At 38.6% G+C, this 21,758-nt stretch overlaps 1 protein-coding gene across 1 annotated transcript; it reads right to left on the bottom strand.

Annotated features, from left to right (window-relative positions):
• Positions 1 to 5,357: 5,357 nt before the first annotated feature.
• S100Z (S100 calcium binding protein Z) lies at positions 5,358 to 11,936 on the bottom strand. The gene is made up of 3 exons (XM_070935832.1): positions 11,853 to 11,936; positions 11,193 to 11,334; positions 5,358 to 5,516 (listed from the first exon to the last, which is right to left on the bottom strand). The coding sequence occupies exons 2-3, from the start codon at positions 11,331 to 11,333 to the stop codon at positions 5,358 to 5,360; spliced, it is 300 nt and encodes a 99-aa protein (XP_070791933.1). The 5' UTR covers position 11,334; positions 11,853 to 11,936.
• Between the last annotated feature and the right edge of the window lie 9,822 nt (positions 11,937 to 21,758).

The following is a 21,758-nucleotide window of genomic DNA, read 5'->3' as shown; positions in this document are numbered from 1 at the left end:
AGTGCAGAGAAAGAAATATGAATCAGTCAATTTTAGGAGAAGAAAGTTATTCATTTTAAAATTGCTGTATGCTTAAAAGTAGGAGTAAAAAAAATGAGCGCATTGGAAAATAGGTTATAGATACAAATACAGGTATCATCAAGAGAATTTAAGAAGTCTTTAAACTGAAGATGAGAATCAGTTTTGTGTAGTGTTTTAAGATAGGGGTCCCCAACCCCTGGTCTGCAATCTGGTGCCAGGCCACGCCCCCTTGGGAACCAGGCCACACAAGTGTTGGGCAAGCGTGCAAACACACAAAGCTGCATTTGTGCAAGCAGCGTACACAAAACCATCCCCTCTGCCCCTCTCCGCATCTGCAATTGTGGCTGCCACCAGTCCACAGAGTCAGAAGGCTTGGGGACCACTCATTTAAGATGTTACAAACAGGAAACCATGAGTTCTAGATGGGTAACTTTGGGCCACTCACTTTCTCTCAGCCCTAGGAAGTAGGCAATAGGAAACCACTTCTGAAAATCTTAAGAAACTACACCGACTTGTCCAAGTACTTGCTAGGAGTCAAGAATGACTCAAAAGTACCAAGACAAAAATAAAACCCTAAAGTTGCTTTTGAGTTATTACCTTACATTCATACATTTCACAAATACTGCATATGGGAAGTGGTGATTTAGTGAGATGGCAGCTTTGTCTATAATAATGATTATAATTCTCTTTGCTACTCTGTTTCTAGAAATCCCTACTGATTTTGGCTTTTTTTTTCTTTTTTCTTTTGTTCTAGGAAACAAACCAATTTTGTTCTGGGAAACGATCAAACAATGAAACAACTTCAGCTGAACCTGGTAAGATAGGGTGGCTATGAGTGGGTCCCTCAATTTGATATTGGATGGGTTGCACTACTAAGACAAACCCAATGTGTAATCTGGGACTTCTTTTGGATTCATGGCTCCTTCTTGAAGAGCAGATAGCGGCTGAAGCAGGGAGGCCTTTGCTGAACTTCATATTGTACACAAGTTTTGCCTTTTCCTGGATAGGGAGGTTCAGTCACTCATGCCTGGTCAACTCCCATTTTGACTATTAGGATGCAGTCCACATGGGGCTACCCTTTAAAAGTACCCAGAAGCTTCAGCTGGTACAGAATGCAGTCACATGGGCAGTTATATGCACTTCAAGAATAATACATGTAACACCTCTGCCGCAGGAGCTGCATTGAATGCCAGTCTGTTTCCAAGTCCAATTCAAGGCGTTGGTTATGACCTTTAAAGCCCTACATGGCATGGGGCCAGGTTTCCTATGGAATTGTTTTCATCCCATTACATCAAGGTTGTAATTGCCCAAACTGGAAAGTGGAGAGGAGGAAGGGGAGAACAAACAAACAGTTTTAAGTTCTAGAAAATTTCTAAACCTGAAGTGCAAATTATATAACACAGACTGGATATTCTTCCCATCCAAAGTTTTCTCTCCTAATTTGTTTTCTCCACCATGAAGGACAAGAAGAATAGCTGTCTCCTCACACAGACAACAGGCAACTCAGCTGGGATCGTCAGAGAGGCATTTTAAAAAATGCTTTGAAAAGCCTCTCTGATGATCAGGCAACTCAGCTGGGATCGTCAGAGACTTTTCAAAGCATTTTTTTAACCACCTCTTCGGCCAAGAGGTTGCAGAAAAAAATGCTTTGAAAAGCCTCTGAGGATCCCAGCTGAGCCGCGTGACCATCAGAGGCTTTTTTTTTTTACTTTTAAAAGCATTTTTTCATCGGAAGAGGTTGTAGAAAAAATGCTTTTAAAAGTTAAAAAAAAGCCTCTGATGATCACGCGACTCAGCTGAGCATGGTGGGGGTGCGCAGGGATTTTTGCTACCAGTTCTCCGAACCACCCGCCACCATCGCTACTGGATCGGGCAATCCGGTCCAAACCGGGAGCATTTCACCCCTGCTCTCTCCTTTTCTCACAACGTTTCTGTTCAACTACCCAGCATTAGGTGGCCTGAAACAGCTGCCGCGGGAAGCAGACTTTGAATATTATCAAAGGTCAGGGATTGTTAGTATCCGGATTTAATTTTTTCATGGTGGACATTCAGCTTTAGGGGTCAAAATGGCTTCGGTTAGTTTTGAGCTGAAAAGTCTGCTCTGGTGGCCAATTAGTTATCACGTTAAGTCATTTATGTCCATGGTGTTCTCAGTAGCTCAGAAGGAAGATATCTGATAATTATTTGCTTCTCTGTAGATCTACTCAAGAATTAAATTCTTTCCTGCCTACCATAATTCAGATTAATAACACAAATTTAATTGTGGTTGGAAATGTTTTTCTCTATTACAGCATCCACAATGTAAGAAGGCCCCGAGTGCCTGCCATCCACATACCCACACCCCTCCAAATGTTCCCTGCAATAAGTGAGAGCCAACCTGTTACACCACCAATTTAGTAGTAGAATATATTCCTAGATTCTTTGTCTACTTTTTCACGTATTTTTCAAATAATTGTTTATATATTAATTACTGGTGTTAGTGTTTTTATGGTATTTTGTTATTATGCAATGAGAATATTTTTAACTTAAATAGTGTTGGTATTTCCTTGACTGTCTGAAAACATCCTCTGCTTGAATGGATCTTCTGTCCAACTGGGTAAAAGTTGGCACAGTGCCATCAGGCTGTCCTGACCACGCTCATCAAGCCCACGCTCATCCCTCTTCCAGTCAGAGTAGGAATGTGGGCCTCCCAGTGTGGTCCTGTGGCTCACTCCCCAAACCATCTACTGGGGTTGTTAGTATGTATTTCCATTTAAAATCAATCCCTGTAGTCAATCCCTTTCTGGGAAGGAGGGTTTGTCCAAGATAGATTCTTATCAATGCTTTCCCCCACCCAGCAAGGACTTAAGGACTCTACAGGGGAAACAATGGGCTTGGAGAAGATTTATTATTCATTTTATTTTATTTATTTAGTTTGTCAAACATGTACGAGATAACAGGTAGAAGTATAAACAAGGACATGAGCACGTGAAATGAGTATGAATAAATGGGGACAGTAGGATAGGGACGGTAGGCACGCTGGTGCACTTATGCACGCCTCCTTACAGACCTCTTAGGAATGGTGTGAAGTCCATGGTAGTCAGTTTCAGATTGAAGCTATGGGGGTTTGAGGAAGTAACAATGGAGTCAGGTAGAGCATTCCAGGCATTGACCACTCTATTGCTGAAGTGAATCGAGTTTGGAGCAGTTTACCTTGAGTTTGTATCTATTGTTTGCCTGTGTATTATTGCGGTTGAAGCTGAAGTAATCCCCCGCGGCCGCGCGGGGGATTATGGGGGCGACGAGGTGCTCCCATGTAACACCTCTCCTGCGCGAGCTGCACTGGCTCCCGGTGGTCTTCCGGGTGCGCTTCAAGGTGTTGGTGACCACCTTTAAAGCGCTCCATGTCTTAGGGCCGGGGTACTTATGAGACCGCCTTCTGCCACCAATAGCCTCCCACCGGCCAGTACGCTCGCACAGAGTGGACCTCCTCAGGGTGCCGTCTGCCAGACAATGTCGGCTGACGACTCCCAGGGGGAGAGCCTTCTCTGTGGCGGCGCCCACCCTCTGGAACAACCTCCCCCCAGAGATACATACAATAACAGACCTCCAGATTTTTCGTCGGGCCCTGAAAACCCATTTATTTCAACTAGCTGGGCTGGCTTGAGTTAAATTTTAAATTGATTTTAAATTGGGTTGTTTTAATTTACGGCCAAAATATTTAATTATTTTAAACTGCTTTTAAATTTTGTATGTATTGTTTTTTACTTTGGCTGTTCACCACCCTGAGTCCTATTTGGAGAAGGGCAGTATAGAAATAAGAACAAATAAATAAAATAAATAAATAAAATAAGTAGTCGTTGACAGGTAGGACGCTGTAGCAGACAATGTTGTGTACTATGCTTAGGTCAGAGACCGTAGGCAGCGTAGTTCAAGGTTATCCATGCCCAAAATTTCAAGCCTGGTGGCATATTAAAAGACTACCTATCTCTGTTTTCCCCAACATCTAAAAAGCTGTGGCAAGGAACATGTACAGAATACATAAGCATAACTTCCCAATTAGGACAGGGCAGGAAAGGCTACTCCTAGAATCTCTTTAATGCTCATTTGAGGATTGTAAGCATACAATCTGTAGAAGCCTACAGAGATGCTTTTCTGTTATAACAGTAACAGAGTTGGAAGGGACTTTGGAGGTCATCTAGTCCAATTCCCTGCTCACGCAGGAGACTTGTCCTAGAGATTTGAACCGCCGAACCAGAGGTGAAATGCTCCCGGTTCAGACCGGATCACCTGATCCGGTAGCGATGGAGGCGGGTGGTTCGGAGAGCCGGTATCAAAAATCCCTGCCCGCCCCCCATACCCAGCTGAGCTGCACAATCATCAGAGGCTTTTTTTTTTTTTACTTTTAAAAGCATTTTTTCTACAATCTCTTTGGCCGAAAAAAATGCTTTTAAAAGTAAAAAAAAAACCCCTCTGATGATCGCGCGGCTCAGCTGGGATCCTCAAAGGCTTTTAAAAGCATTTTTCTACAGCCTCTTCAGAAAAGAGAGAGAAAAAAATGCTTTTAAAAGCCTCTGAGGATCCCAGCTGAGTTGCCTGATCGGCAGAGCCTTTTGAAAGCATTTTTTTACAACCTCTTCACCGAAGAGGTTGTAGAAAAAATGGTTTTAAAAGTAAAAAAAAAATGGCCACGCCCACCCAGTCACCCCACCAAGCCACACCCACAGAACCGGTAGTAACAAATTTTAGATTTCATCATTGCGCCGAATTGCCGACCTTTCTGATCGACAAGCTCTGTGTCTTAGTCACCGAGCTGAAGGCTCACTAATTTTGATGGTCTTTTGCTGCAAATTCTGCAGACACCACAAGCAAAGACTTTAACTTAAACTATGGTGAGTTGCAAAGAAGAAATGGGAACAAGAAGAGACGTCCATGGATCTTTATTTAAATTAGAGTCTAGTTTGTTGTAAACCCTCAGCTGGTTTGCCACAGTTTTCTGCGCTAGTTAAGTTTTTATAATTTCTGACCTCTGAAGAATAGAATACAAGTTCCTATTCTAGATGTCTCCATTGCCAGATGTGGAGTAAAACTTCAAATGTTGTCATGTATGGTAAAGGTTTGGTTACAAAGTAAGATTTTTAACTCAATGCAATGCCCTTAACAACATTTTCTTTTTTTAATTTTTCTAACTTTGGGATTTCTGGTTTGAATGGATATTCAATTGAGAGGGTCTTTGATATTCCTAAATAATGCCATAATATCCATAATATCCCAGACACATCAGCCTATTTAAGTTAATTATTAATCAAAAGAAGAACTGCCAGAATAGTTATTAAATTTGGTGTTACTTACCATTCCTATTCTCCTTTTTTCCTCATTTGCTCCTCAAAGAAATCGTTGCACGCAACAGTCAAAGCAGCAACCAAAACCACAAATTCATTAAAATCCACTTCATTATCTCTGTTAATATCAAGATCATGCATGATCTTATCAACCAGCTGGGGATCTTTTTGACACTATAAAAGAAAAAAAAAAAGAATAGCATACAAAATTGTTTGAGGCATGGGAGTTGCATTAGAGATTTCTCTTTAGTTCCTTGAGGCTATGTATATACTTTCTCTGTAAACCTTAGGGAATTTTCATATGAACGATGACATTTACCATTGCCACAACAGCATCGGCAACCTGTGTTTGTCTCAGTAGATGTCCATAGTTTTAATATGCATAGATTTTATTTTTAATTTTTCCAACAATTTATTATCAAAAGGTAAGAAAAGCCTCCACTCTTTTGGCCTTCCACAAAGGGGTCAAAACCTGGCTGTGTAGCCTTGCATGGGGGGGACACAAGGACCCCACAACTATGGGTTGGGCTGGTTGGCCCCATAAGACACCCCCACACTAACCACTTCTAATCCACCATTTTGGAATTCTTCATCTTTTGAAATTTTTACAATGTTGTTGTATAATTTAAAATTTTTTAATCCTAAATTATTCTGATTTTAATGTTTAATTTTACTGATTATATTTGTACACTGCCCAGAGCCACTCTCTATTAAGGAATATGAAAAATAAATAAATAACAAAACAAACAAACAAATAATAAAATGTTTCTTCTACTTCTGTCGTTCAGTTAAATGAATCCAATCCTGGCCTCACCTATAAGGTGATGCAGCCATTTTGTGCCATCAACTTTCTCACTGCAGTCTCTCTTTCTTCTCTAAAACTTTAACTGTGGTTCTGGAGTCTAAAACATTGCCCACCCTGTGTTAAAGTCATCACATGCAGGACTGTGATTTTGTTTTTAGTGCATAATGTAAAGGGGGCAATCTTGATCAATGCCACTGAGCACTGGAGGAAGGTTTAAATTCCCACCATCCCTCACCACTTGATTCATGAAATCCCCACAGGTGTACACATAGGATCCAGATTTAAAAACAAATGCAAGTGATTAAAATAAACAATTTTTAAAACTATCTCCTTCCTCTGGGAGAGAATTTTGTAAGAAAATGTCTAGAGAAGAAGGCTGATCTTCCCAAACTGGTCACATGGTCATATTGGTCATAATTGGACTCTGTATATTTAAACTCTTAAAAATATATCAAAGGGCAGTTGCTCACTAGGGTATGATCTAACTTTATTATCTAGTTAAGATCAAAGAAAGAAGAACTGAAGCTCACAACGCAGGTGGACTTGTCCTGAACCTAAATATAGTACAGAGTTTGTTACTTTTGCCTGACCTACACAATTGTGTAGCCAACTTAAAGTGTGAGAAATCACCCACTGAGGAGATAACTTAGTAAATTGCTACACCGGATAAAAAGAATCCAATCCAAGAAAAGTCATGATTGATTTTTTAAAATTCTCCTTTCTGCTTTTACAGGGCTGCAAATTTTTAAGATGACACTTTTCTTAAAATAAATAGGCTACAGATGCCTGTTGTAGATCATATTTCTCTCCTTCCCCATCTCTGTAGAACAATGTTAGTAAAATACTGCATAGGAACAAATAGTGCAGCAAAAACCACATTCTCCCCAGAAACGTGTGCTGGAATGCAATAGTCTCCAACCTTTCCAGCTCAGCAGGTTGGTGGTGACGGGGTGGTGGTGGAAGTGGTGGCAATGGGGAAAGAGGGATGGTTTCACATGCACACATGTGACGCTTTCACAAATGCAGCGTCACGCATGCACACATTCACCCACCACTTCCGCAGCCCGGTTCCTCACGGGTTACTGCCCAGCAGCAGGCCAGAACTGGGGATTGGAGACCCCCTGCTATAGTGGGAGTTATTCTTGGCAGTCGCTTTGTTTAGCATAGATAGGAAATTATATTTAGAGCTGATACATTTTCTAATCAATTTGTGAATCATAGATTACCCATGATTACTCTTGTGTTTTGAAGAGCCACTGTACCTTGTGCTTGGGCTGCCCAACTTTCAAATGTCATTTCACATTATGGATTCTCCATTCAATCCCCAGGTCAAGGAAGCTTTCAAACAAAGAGTCATTGACACCCACGATGCTACTGCAGCATTTAAATAGGTTCAATGGCTCAGCATAAATTAACCTCCCAGTTAGAAAAATATTTCACAATTTATATGCCTCAACATCTTAGAAGAGCTTTTTCTAGACCTCATTTTGAGGAACTAGGCTCCATGGTAAGATATGGGAGGTTTCATGGAGCTCCATTTGAAGAAAGATTGTATTTGTGGAGCACCAGCCACTGAAGACATTAGGACAGTGATGGCTAACATTTTCCGGACCAAGTGCCCAAAGCGCATATGTGTGCGCCCAAACCCCCAAAATGCAATGCATGCATGTTGCCCGCCCCCACGCATGTGTGCATGGCCCCCCACATGCACCCCATCCCCCGCGCATTCATGTGCAGTCCCCCCACACCCCCCGCCCCCGCCGCATGTGCAGCAGAGACCCGATTACCAGCTGGCCAGCGGTAGGCGTGCATGCAAGCATGGCAGAACTGAACTAGGGCAACAGCTCATGTGCCCACAGAGAGGGTGCTGCATGCCACCTGTGGAACGCGTGCCATAGGTTTGCCATCACGGCATTAGGACATATTCATTTTGATCGCAAGCTGTATTCGGCAGAAAGGGCTGCTTATTTAGATTTTTATTTAAAAACTAAAAAGTATTGGTGCACCCTAGGGAACTGTCTTACTTTTTGCAGGGAATGAACCTGCATTTCACTAGTAAAACCACACTCTTTATATCAAGGCCATTTTGAAGAGGATGGAATATTTCGCTCAGATGGGATTAACTGCAAGGGTGAGGATTTACTATGAACATGTCCTATTGTTTTCTTTGTATATATTTGTATATTTCTATTAATTTTATACTTTTAATATGGTCAAATGACTAAATCAATAAAGTTTCTAGTGTATTATGTGAATGAAATGCCATACTGATTTTAGTTGTTGTTCATTGTCATATTCTTAGGGCCATCTTTGATAATACTCTACATTTATGCCTTTTGAAATTCAGATGCAATTTTTTAAATGTATGGAACATTTTTGGGCCATTTTTAAATGTATGGAACAAGCAATGAGGATATAAGGAGCACAAAAGGAGGGCAATTAGGTAAAGTACAGCTGAGGAACTATATTTTTGAAAATTTTCAGGCATTTATGGCTAATTATATTTTCATCTTTAAGAAGAGAAAAAGGGATGTTGGAGAGATAAAATGCACATTGATAGCAAAGCACATCGAAAGAGCCTATAGTACAGTGGACTAAAGCACTGTTATTAACATCTGCTGCTTGCAATTACTGCAAGTTCAAATCTCACCAGGCTCAAAATTGACTTAGCCTTCCATCCTTTCAAAGGTAGGTGAAATGAGGACCCAGATTGTGGGGGCAATAAGCTGACTTTGTATAAATATACAAAAGTATGAAGGCTATTGCTTAATGCTTTGTAAGCCGCCCTGAGTCTCCGGAGAAGGGCGGCATATAAATTAAAGCAAAAAAAAAAAAAAAAAAGGTATGACATCATGTGGAGACACCATAACAAAGTGCTGCTAGTTTACCTTAGAAAGAAGCTTTGGAAAGATGCTAGGTCCTCTGAGACTTGATAGTCATTATTACGCCAAATACCTCTTTCATTTGACATATGTTTGCATGCTAGCAACCAATAAAATAAGGCACTGGGAAATAATATGATATTTAAGATGTTCACAATTGAATTTATATTTGAAAGGGGGAAGGATGAAAGGAAACTGCAAAAAATGCCTTTAGATCAGCAAGATAAGCTATTGGGAGAATATGTGGCAACTGAAAATACATTGGAAAACAACAGTGCCTATAGAATATGATGGAGAATAAAAGGAATTTAGAATGGAGAAAAGTTAAATAGGAAGAAAAGTACAGCTAACAATCACCTGCCACTTTTGCTATAGCTCATTTCATAAATAATGCGCTCTCTCTCTCTCTCTCTTTCCCTCCCTCCCTCCCTCGCTCTCTCCCTCTCTCCACACATCCACACACACAAATACAGATATTTAACTGTCAGTTTTGAATTATTCATATTGCAGAAATAAATTTGGCATTGGTATACAAGCCATTATCAATTTATCAGTATCAAGATATTGAATCAAAAAAATGCAGCTAGTGTTCATTTCTATCTGGAATTTGGAATTCCTCTTTGCAATTCAGAAAACAGATAGTTTTCATTAAATAAATATTTATTAAACTAATTTATCAGACTAAACAACAAACTTCTTAAATCTCCACATGTGGCATAGGTCTATGAGCTGTACTTTCCCACTCTGATCTTGAATCACCTGAAAATTGTATCTTGTGACTAATTTACAAAATCAACCTATCTGTCTTCAACCCCATCTCTAGCAACAGTGAGGATACAGCCACCTGCTTTATTCCTCCTGAGCTACCATCAAATATAATTGGTGATGATAACTAAATATTATTATGCTTTTCTGTAATGTCAATTACAGAATTGGTGCCACCACATTCTTTTACATGATTGCTTAGACATCTCCAAATCAACAAAAATCTCATTAGAATCCACCAAAATCCAGTAAGATGTTATTGAGCTCTCATAATTTTTCAGACTTCTCAATTGAGTTCTTGCAAAATTTTGACATTCTTGCAGAAGATCATTAAAATTTCATGAGATTTCAAGAGTTTTATGAATACTGTTATATTTTTCAAGGATTGAAATGCCTCTAGGATGCTATGCATATTGCTGATTTTAAAAAAAATTGTAGCAGTTCTTTTCAGCACATGACATAAAAGACATCAACTTTTTATGTCATCAGCACAGCAGAGATATTTCATCAATTCCACTGAGAAACCAACTGTCTTTAGTAGCATTCATTTCAACAAGATTCCTGAACTATTTACCCCAGAATAAGAAATTTATGAATAGGCTCTGCTTTTTGTCTCTTTTGAGATCTAAGAATGGCCAGCATATGAATTAACAAATGTATTTGGCCAGTATTCCTGGAAATAAAAGGCTGGACTATTGTAGATGAACTTGATAAAATCCAATTTATTTCTATCTGAGTTTTAAAAGTATGTTCACAGATCTTACTCTGAACAGCTTTGTACAGTGAAATAAGATTGGTGGCTATTTGGGATTGGATATTTTGCATTATACATCTCCAAGTTTGGAGTATGCATTTAAGACAATATTGCTCCTAGAATCTACTGCATTGGCCATTTAGTTCTAGCAAATACTTTATTTTTTCAGTCCTCTTAATGGTACTTATATTTGTTCTGAAATTATGTATTTTAATTCTTAATTTTTTTTTAAAAAAAAACTTTATTACGCATCAGTTCCTTCTGTAATTCTTCCAATACATGGTAGGTTCTACTATTAGGCTTAACTAACACCATTTTGTTACTGAGCTTTATTTGGATAAATAACATATTTCACAAGCAGGATCTCAACTTATGATTTTCCCGTTCCCAAAACAAAAAGATGATAATTGTGCTTTCCATAATAATGAAACCAAGATACCAGGCTACCTAATTCTAAGAACTCATTCTCTTGGAAGTGGCATAATGTTGCATGTCTATAATGTATCTGCTGCTGCAGAAAATGTCTGCTTATCTGGAAGTCAAATGTTTTTCAAGCATCAACTAATAGCTATTCCTCCTCCCCAATTTATATTTCTAATACTGTAAATAAACAACAGAATATATGTAAGAACAATTATTCTTACCGCAAGGAAATCAGTAAGTTCACTGGTGAGAAGTTGTTTGAGTTCTCCTTTATTGAGTTTGTATTTGTCCCCTTCTTTGGCAGAGTAATGATGAAAGACTCTGATTAAGGTATCCATCGCACCTTCCAGTTGTGATGGCATACTGCAAAAGGATCAGAAGCTAATGGCCAGCTTTCACAAATGCTCCAAAAAGGCAATTACTCCCTTTTATGCAAACAAATTAACACCCCACTCATCAGAAATTCATTAGCATAGCATCCAACCTCTCTGCTGCTTTGATCAAGAGCACACAGTTGTTGTTTACCATGCTAAGTGAGGAGAACACTTTCTAGAGACGAATCCTGGAAGACATGTTCATGCATTGGGTTCCTCAAATATGGCAAAGCAGGCTACACAACCAGAAGTCCCTAAAACAAATAAGACTCCCATCTCCTCTCAACATTGCAGGCAAATGGTCCTTTTCAATGGAAGGAAAGAGGGAGAGAAATGTCTAGATGTTGTCAAATGACCACATTACTAATTCAATGTGATTCACTTGTTTTTTGCTCTGATTTAACCATTTTTGGAGCCTTAGATCCAAAAATGCAACCCAGGGATAAAGAAAGAAAAAGTTTATAGTAGGAGTATTTAAATACAACATTCAGGAGTTTTCCTTCCTACCTGTTTCAGATAAAGCAGTTCCAAACAAGTACTGTCTCCAGCAGGTACTGTATAGATTCTCTTTGGTTTTATCCTGAAAGTCCCACCCAACCTCTTCTAATTCCCCAGAGCTTCTAGAAGGAAATCACCAATGACAAAAAGCCTCAACTCTCAACTTTCGCTTTATTTGTGACAGCCTGTTAACTGTCAACAAGTGTTGCTATCTTTCCCCGGAGTCCTTCTGTAGGCTAGTTGGCTTCCCTGAGCACTATGTTAGGAGCTGAGAGCAGAAAGGCTACCAGTTCATTAAGCTACAGAGGTCGGAAATCCAATTAAGTTGCTAGGAAGCCAGCCTCCTGGGGAAACACAGGAACTGCAATACTGAACAAGAGAATACAATGAATTCTCTTATTATTTATGGAATTTATTTCCCATCCTTTCCCTAAGAGGCTGAGGCAGCATGCGTAATCAATCCCTGTTAATTTCTTTCCACACGGGTGCATCTACTTTGAGCAACAATGGTTCCATATGGGTTTTGCGAAATGTGTTAGGAGAGGTGACAGACAGGGCAAGGGGAAAATGAGCATGGCCACTAAGTTAAAACATACTCTTTCATCTCTTCTACTAAATATGTTTCACTTAATACAAAGAAAATTTATATCTTGGGTGATTCATTTGGCTTATAAGAGCCCTGCAGTATACATAGAGGCAAACAACCATGGCAGGCCCATGGGTATCCAGCTAACTATCAATTTGAGTTTGGATATTCTTTCCTTATTCCAATCAAACGGACTAAATTACCATGTCTTTGCTTTTATAAAATAGAATATTGTCATGAATTTAACTAGCTGGAAAGATGGTGTTACTCTTTACCAATTTTTAAAAAAAGAAGTATTTTCAATATATTGTTTTGAGATTTAAAATTTACAGTAGATAAATACTTAATGGATTAATTAAATTAATTAATTAAAATACTTAATGTTTCACAAGACTAAGTGGGCAGCCTCTGGGTCCCTAAGTACTATTGGAAATATGTGCCAAATCCCTTACCTGGCTAAATGCATTGAGTAGGAACGGAATGCATTTCTTGCTCTATTTCACATAATAAAATCTCAGACAGGGCCCGAGCACAGCCGGCTCTATTTGTACTTTCCACATTTGTAAAAAAATGACAACAGTTAATCTTCCTTTGATCTCACACAGTCCACTTCTACTGAATATTATTTGGGAAAGGCAGAACTATGGTTGAGGAATGTAACTCTGATCATAAAGTATGTGGATTTTTTTTTAAAAAAAGAAATATTATTTTACATGTATTTTTTATTATCAAGCACATTGCTACCCCACCACTTTCAAAAAGACTATCAAGGGCTTACATAGAATAAAAAAGATAATTTAAAATACTGCAGCCATGATAAATCTAAACTAGTTGGCTAAGGAAATCTGGGCATCCACACATTTTAAAATTATCAAGTCTGAAAAATACCGATCTAAATATTACCCTCAAACATCATAAATGTCAACAATAAAACAACCTTGAGCAAGGAGCAACAATAATTTTAGTCCAGAACCCTATTATGCATTACAACTAGATATTTTCTTTGGAGTGTGTCTCCCCCTTGTGTTTTGATACTGGGCAATTTCATCTCTAACTCATGCTGGCTGAGGAATCCTGGGAGTTGAAGTCCACAAGTCTTAAATTCTGGGAGTTATGATTCAGAATTTAAGTCCACAAGCCTTAAAGTTGCCAAGATTGGACACTCCTGCTTTAGAAGAAGTTTGTTGTTTCTTACATGTGGCCAGCAGAGAACTGAAATATATCCACATACTCCCCACAAGCCACTGGCTAAATCTTTTAACCTGTCATAACCCCAAAAATAATAAGAAACTACTAGTTTAATTTCATCCTTTCAGTCCTCTATTTTAAGTATTGCCATAATCAAGTGGACTAAAACAAAATTCCATTTTATTTAAACAAAGATGTTTGATGCTGGAGTGTTCACAGGAGAATTGAAGATGGAAGCCACAACTGCATGACCATAACTCTGCCTCCTTCTTAAGTGTGTTGTGTGTGCAACACTGGTAAAAAGGAATGGTTTTTGGTTGCTGACCACAGCCACTCTTTGACTTCTTTTTTTACTCCCCTTGTGAATGTCCCAGGCTTCTCCAAGAACATATGGCATGACTTCGTTTATCTGAAATTTAATATTATTAAATTTATCAACCCAGTCTTTTTGAACTAAGTCCATGGAGAAAACAACCCACCTAGGATGGAGTATCCATCAATTGAAATATGGTTGGTTCTGAGACTTCTGAATATTTATAATTTTGATTGCATGGTTTTTAAAGGGTATTTTACTGATGATCATTTTTATTGCTAATAGTAATTTATAAATAGGTTGAACACATTGTCAATTGTTTTTAATTGTTCCTTATTTTAAGGTGGGAGTAAATATGAGGTTGAATAATAGCATAAAGAAATAATTAGTATAAAGGAACAAAACAATCCAAGTGGTTTTGTAAATGCTACATAATAAAAATAGAAAATTAAGCCAATTAAGCTATTACTGGCATTATAATAGGGTAGTGTTGTGGAATTCCATAGTTGTGGCAACGTATAAATTGATTAAATGAATGAATGTTTTGGTACGGAATGTTTTTAAAAGACCTGATGTTCAAAACATAATCAGAAGAGGGAGCCCATGACATATTATGAATAGCTTGTAGTGTAATGCAGAGATGGACAAAATCAGGCTTGTTAGACTTTGACCATATTGAATGAGTTCTTTTCTGTTTTAAAGAACTCCATGAGCCACCTTCGGAAAAATCATGTTATTGATGCAATTAGTAAATCATTTGAGAATCAGTAATCTGCCAAGTATAAAAGTGCAACAAAATCAACCTGTGTATCCTAATTTAACTTTTTCCCACCTTTGTAATAATAAGCACTAGGCTAAGTTAATATTTGCTTTGTTACTTCTTTCATATTTTGCTAAACGTTCCTGCCATCGTCAGGAATATTTCTGGGTAATTTTGTATTCCACCATAAACCTGGTTCAGCATTTTAAAAGAACAATAAAGAGTTTATAAATTAATTGCAGTTATGTTGAGGACATAAAGACCTAATATTAAGAAACCATAAGTCTTGCTCTGCAACATTCTTGCCTCTCACCTAGGTAAGAATATATACACCTTCTTTGTTTATTTTAGAAGCCTCCCTTTTCTCCCTCTAAGTAGGCATAACACTGCAGGTGTATATTAATGTTACATAACATTGCTAGGACACAAAAGAGAATTAGCTTGGCTTAGAAGCATGAAATTATACACTTGGAATAATTTAACATATACTGAAGTACAGTCATCACAGAAAGCTTTTTAGTTTGGTTGATTTAAAAAAAAAGGGGGAGGGGATCAAATAAGTTTAATACTTAAAGCAAAAAACCTTCAGAAATTCCCAGGGCTGTAGGCTGGCTTGGAAAGCAGCAGACCATTTTTGCAGCTTGCCAATTAAACTACAGGGACATAGCCCGAACCAGCCCAGTGATGCCCTCAACATGATGTCCCGGTGCCTGGAAGCGGTACGGACCTGGATGGAGAGAAACAGGCTTTGGCTCAACCCTGCCAAGACCGAGTGGCTGTGGGTACTGGCATCTCGGCTCGAACAAGATATTCCATCTCTGGCTATAGGGGGTGAAGTGTTACCCCCTGTAGATAGAGCGCGTAACCTGGGCATCCTCCTGGATTCACAGTTAAATTTCGAAGATCATGTTATGACCGTGACCAGGGGGGCATTTTCTCAGGTTCGCCTGGTGCGCCAGTTGCGCACTTATTTGGACCGAGATATCCTACGCACGGTCACTCATCCGCTCATCACCTCCCGTATTAACTACTGCAATGCTCTCTACATGGGGCTGCCCTTGAAAACCACTCGGAGGCTTCAGCTGGTGCAGAATGCGGCCGCGCGGGTAATGTTGGGAGTGTCCCGACACTCCCATGTTACACCTCTCCTGTGCGACTTGCATTGGTTGCCGGTTGCCCTCCGGGTGAGATTCAAGGTGCTAGTGATCACCTATAAAGCCCTACATGGCTTAGGCCCGGGATATTTGGCGGACCATCTGCATCCAGCAACATCCCATCACCCGGTGCACTCTCACAGGGAGGGCCTACTCAGGGTGCAGTCAGCCAGACAATGTCAGCTGGCGACCCCCAGGGAGAGAGCTTTTTCTGTAGGCGCACCCACCCTTTGGAATCAACTCCCTCTGGAGCTCCGGGTGGCCCCCGACTTTCGCTCCTTCCGCCGTGGGCTGAAAACGTGGCTATTTCATCTAGCCGCCCTAGACTGATGGGGTTTTTAATAGAACTTAATGGGGTTTTATTGGATTTTTTGTCAATTTTATCATGGACTTTGTTTTTAATGGTCTGTTTGTTTTGTTTATTATTGTGAGCCGCCCTGAGTCCTGTGGAGATAGGGCAGCGTATAAGTCCAATTAAATAAATAAATAAATAAATAAATAAATAAATAAATAAATAAATAAATAAATAAATAAATAAAATTAGTCACGCTCAACTTAGCAAAGTCCTTACTTTAAAGCTCAGGGTCAGGTTTTTTGGAATAATCCACTGCACGTGCCAGGTTATTTGCATGGTATATTACACAACATCATATATTTAGGCTAGCAGAGTATGCTAATATAAACATAATATCAAAATAGTTATAATTAATCCTTCATCTAGTGGAGTACATATGCAGAGCTTTGGGAAAAAAGTAAATGCTCAGATCTACTTGCATTTCTTGTTGCTAGTAATTATATTTAAGTAGTAATCATAACCACTTATGGTTAATTTTACAGTAATTAATATTTAACTAAGAAAACTCTAATTCAATAGTCTAGGAATGTAAGCAGCCACCTACTCTTATGGATGTATTTCAGAACATAGGTCTGGTTCCAGAGAGTAGTGAAATCAGATTTCTCAAGGTTACTACACCAAAGGCCCACCATCCCTACAATTTTACCAGTTCTCATTTTTTTAGCCCCCCCCCATCTTTATTATTTTTATGAATAATTCAAGGTGATGAACATACTTAATATTTTTTCTTGTCCTATTTTTTTGCCACAACTCTGTGAGGTGAGTTGGGCTGAGACTGAGTGACTGGCCCAAAGTCACCCAGCCAGCTTTGCACAAAGTTTCCAAGGAAACCACAAACATCTCAGATGACATATCTTAGATGTTTGAAGATAGCATTATTATGCCCTGCTTGATGGTCCTGAAAATCCAGTTCAGAAATAGGTCCCATTGATTTCAATAAGTTTAACTTTCCCATAAGGATACATAGCACTTCAAATTTAAGCTAGAAACCTATGTTAGAATTTAACACCAACTATGAACTTCCTCATTATAAACTACTCATTTCCTTAAATAAAATTTATCCTTTCTAAATGTATTTAACAAAACTAATATGAGGGAATGGGATTCAGTATTATACATTTTGTGTGAGACCATAATTTTAAAAATGTTTTCTGTAGTTCATAGAACTATATGGAATTCTGTGTCCAATTGTAATAAAAATAAAGTTAATTGCTTGCTTCTTCTATTATGATAGAAGCTTCAACTAGATACCTTTTTTATCACTGACTGGCAGGCTCAATGGAAAAAATATGCTTTGTATCTGCACATTTAATGTCACAATTTAGAGTATAAACTGCTTGAGATCCTAGAAAAGGGCAGCAAGTGAGAGTATACAAGTTCAAGCTAGTTAGACAAATATTTTGATCTAATAGAATGGAATTTGTCATCTAAGATTGTCTCTCTAGGATGAGAGATGGACTGTGTATGTGTGCCAGATAGCAATATTTATCATTTAGGTTTGTTCATATTTGTATATTGTCTACAAAAGCAAAATCTAATGTTGCTAATCAGTCACAGCTCACAGCCAGAATACAGATTATGCAATTTCATGCATAATCTATTCAATAAACATTAGACAAACCAGCTTATCAAGGACATATGTCTGCCAAACGTCATGGGTGGTAATATGATGTTGCAGTACAGTTAAGTACTGCGCTCCATGGCTTAGGACTCAGTTATTTACGAGACCACCTTCTGCCTCCGATAACCTCCCACCGGCCAACACGCTCCCACAGAGAGGGTCTCCTCAGGGTGCCGTCTGTCAGGCAATGTCGGCTGGCGACCCCCCGGGGAAGAGCCTTCTCTGTGGGGGCACCCGCCCTCTGGAATGAGCTGCCCCCAGGGATACGACTAATCCCGGATCTCCGGACCTTCCGCCGGGCCCTGAAGACTTTTTTATTTCAGCAAGCCGGGCTGGGTTAAAATTTTTTTAATTGGTGAATTTTATGGGTAATGGGGTTTTAAATTGGAGAAGCCTAAGATAATTTAATTCTGTTTTAATGCATTTTAATATTTGTATTGTGTGTTTTTAATTTTGGCTGTTCACCGCCCCGAGTCCTTCGGGAGAGGGGGCGGTATAAAAATTTAATAAATAAATAAATAAATAAATAAATAAATAAATAAGTACAAAAAGGGCTAATTTTTGTATCTGTGGCAAGAGGCCAGAAACATTATTACTGCCAATAGTTTTTCAGAAAACTACAGAAGAATTCGATTCCAGTTAGCATCAGTTTTGGCTGCCAAAATCCTACTTACATTTCCAAAATCAAATACAAATGTAGTGATGCATTTGAAAGAGGAGGAATTCATAGCAGACAAGTCCCATAGAATTTTGCAGAATGCAGTAAATAATCAGAGAAACAAACTACTTTTATGTAATTTGAAGCATAGAACATTATGAATTTAATTTAAGATTATGACAATCTGTTTAATGGAAAAATGGAAAAGTCATGGATTTAAAAGTCTATGTATGAAAGTCGTTTAGAAAGAACTAGGGACCAACTGTAAAAAAGAAAATTATCAAATTACTTCCCTTTCTTCAGCAAAGGCTTGGCTATCTCTTTTCTTAACATACCTACTTCTATGGTCTTTTTTTTCCCCTTTAATGGGAAGATACAGTATTTGAGAGAAGGTATAGCAGAGCAAAAAGGAGCCGGAAGGATCTGGAGTAAACAAAAATATGCAGAAATATGGTATAAATATGTGCAGCTAGTCTTGATCAGATTTCTCCAACTTGTTGGAGAGTTGTAATCATTTAATACATCTTAAAGTTCCAAGATATGAAGGCCATGTCACCATCTAAAATTAATCACCATGCTTGTTAATGTAAAGGATTACTTTGTTTTCCTTGCATCTGCTCTCTGCATTGTGAGTGACCTATTTGTTCTTATTAGCCGTAGAAATCAAATTGGACAATTGTGTTATTTTTTTCTGATTGCCCTTTTTGCAGAATGTGATGGAAACACAGCCTAAAAGCCTAATTAAGTTTGCACACCAAATCATCCATTCCATTTTAAGACGCTACTGAACAGCAAACTATGTCATAATTCCTAGCAATATTCATTTATTGCGTCTACTTTATTATGCAATATGTATCTCTTTGATTATATGAGTGCTCCCCACTACATTCCCTTTTACTCTTAAAAGCATTTTTAATCACTATGTTTCCAGCCTGATGAAAAATTCTAATGAACTTGATTACTTGCTAAGATCTTTGTTATTACTTCTCAAAGAATATGTGCTTACTGTGAGTTTTGGTTCATCCCACTGCTAGCTTTTCTTACTTAATGTCTATGACAGCTGCTTGAGGAGTGAGAGGGGGTTACAATACACAACAGCCTTCTAGTAAGTGTCATTAAAGACACTGAAATTTGGTAGGTAAAACAAACAGCCAAAACCTGATTCAGTGCCAAAAAGGTGAGTTGTTTTTAACAGAAACACATTTAAAACATAGCAACACACTGGTATCAGATACTTGAACCTCTTATTGTTGCCACAAACATAGGCTTATGAACGTATATGGTGAGATTATCTTGTTCCATTTCAGCAATTTTGCTTTGTTTCTGAATAACCTTGGAAGAAATCCAACCTTTCTTCTCATCTTACAGAGCAGTAGTAGAAGGCCTTTTGGGGAAACTGCTTTGTAGTTTTGGCTTTTATCCAACTTAAGTAAAAAACTATTTTTTCAGGTTATGATTCCTGAAAAGGCTCAATAATTGCTCAATGATTAAAGACGCTAAGTTTATCATGATTGCATGATGGGGTGAGCTCCCATTACTTGCCCCAGATCCTGCCCACCTAGCAGTTCAATATCATGTGAATGCGAGTAGATAAATAGGCACCTCGATGTATAGTCATGTTGGCTACATGAGCGTTGAGATGTCTTTAGACAATGTTGGCTTCCTTGGCTAAGAAACAGAGATGAGCACTGCCCCCTAGAATTAGACATGACTGGAATGGGGAAACTTTTACCTTTACCTTTATAGTTATTCTTTAGAACATCTTAGAATTGGACTTACCAGGTGCAAATCCAGTGGATCAAACCTGGAGATCGCTCCTCCCAAGTTCCATGGCACATAGATTTTTTTTAATCAATAGAGCCCAGAGTCTTATGGAAGGGTTTCTCTGCAATTACTATGGGAATGTCCCCATCAATAGGAAAGTGCAAGCTGCAAATCAATGGTAAAGGTAAAGGTTCCCCTCACACATACGTGCTAGTCATTCCCGACTCAAATCATTGTCTCAAATCAATAGTAGAGTACTGCAAACAGTAAAAAACTCCATTTGTTCTGCATTAAGTTCCCCCACCCCAACTTTCTGTACCTCTGCAGTGAAGATAACAAATACACTGGCACATTTCTTCTGGTCTTTTTTTTAAGGAAAAGACTACCATGCTCTTTGCTTTCTGATTCATGATTCAGTCACTCCATATTGGGACTTGCAATGGTGTGAACAAAGCAAAGGAAAACAAGGGCAGTTTACAGCGAGTTGGGAACAGGTTTCCTTCCTACATTGTCCATGTGTCTCCTGGCAAAATGCAGTTGTTGGGATGACTTCATTTTGTAGCATACCTGTCTCATTTCAACGTTATCAGAACACGAGAAAGCAAAGGTGAGGACAAATGAAAGGAAGAAGGGATTTGAGACCAAGGGAGGACAGGAGACTAAGAACCCAGGAATGAGTATGCATAGATATGCATGGGGATATTACCAGTGGAAATTTTGACCAGGGTTCTTTAAGAAATACCAGATAAATTGCTCAGTCACTCAAATTAAAATATCTTTTGCAATGATTTTGATTTTAAAATGAAACAACTGAGCTCATACAATCAGCAGAAGCTCAGGTCTTTTAAAACTTTGCTGAGTTGTGAAATGTGGGCCATTTTCATAATATTTTAAGGACTGGCAGGCTCTGTCTAATAGTATTAATACAGGAACTCTTTATAAACCATTTCTGGTTTAGCATACTCTGCAAACCCAGCAAATGGTAGCTTATTTAGTAAATCATGTTTTAGTATGATGACTGAACAATATCACCAAATCTTTCTTTGTCCTCATATTCTTAATATGTTCAAGCCTGAGTTTTCAAACTAATCTTATCCATCTCACTTTGGACTTTAAGATTCATAATTTCCCAAATTACCTGACCTTTGGGAAGTTAATAGCAGTTGAAATCTAAGCCATCTGGTGAATACCAACAGTAGCAGTTGTTTTGCACACATTTCTATATGTAAAATGTTCCTATGTTCCTAAAACAGATTATATTCAGGAATTAAAGTGGGAGGTACTTTTTCCCCCTGAGAATTTAGGTGCTTTGCTTTTAGAGTATAAAAAAAAAAGGGAGGGGGATAATTCACAAAACCCACTCCTTCCTGCATTTCTCAACATTACTCATATTTCTGAGCATGACTCATTTGAAAGGCAGTTTCCTGGAGTAGTGAATCACAGAAAAATGCAGCCAACAGGCTCCTGTAAAATAGTCTGGCAGTATCTTGACAAGGTACAGGAGGCCCTGTCATAG

The sequence above is a fragment of the Pituophis catenifer genome, unplaced genomic scaffold, assembly GCF_029215685.1.
Source record: "Pituophis catenifer annectens isolate HBS135680 unplaced genomic scaffold, rPitCat1.0.hap2 SCAF_2, whole genome shotgun sequence".
Classification (NCBI taxonomy): domain Eukaryota; kingdom Metazoa; phylum Chordata; class Lepidosauria; order Squamata; family Colubridae; genus Pituophis; species Pituophis catenifer.
This window is presented reverse-complemented; position numbering and strand designations above follow the sequence as displayed.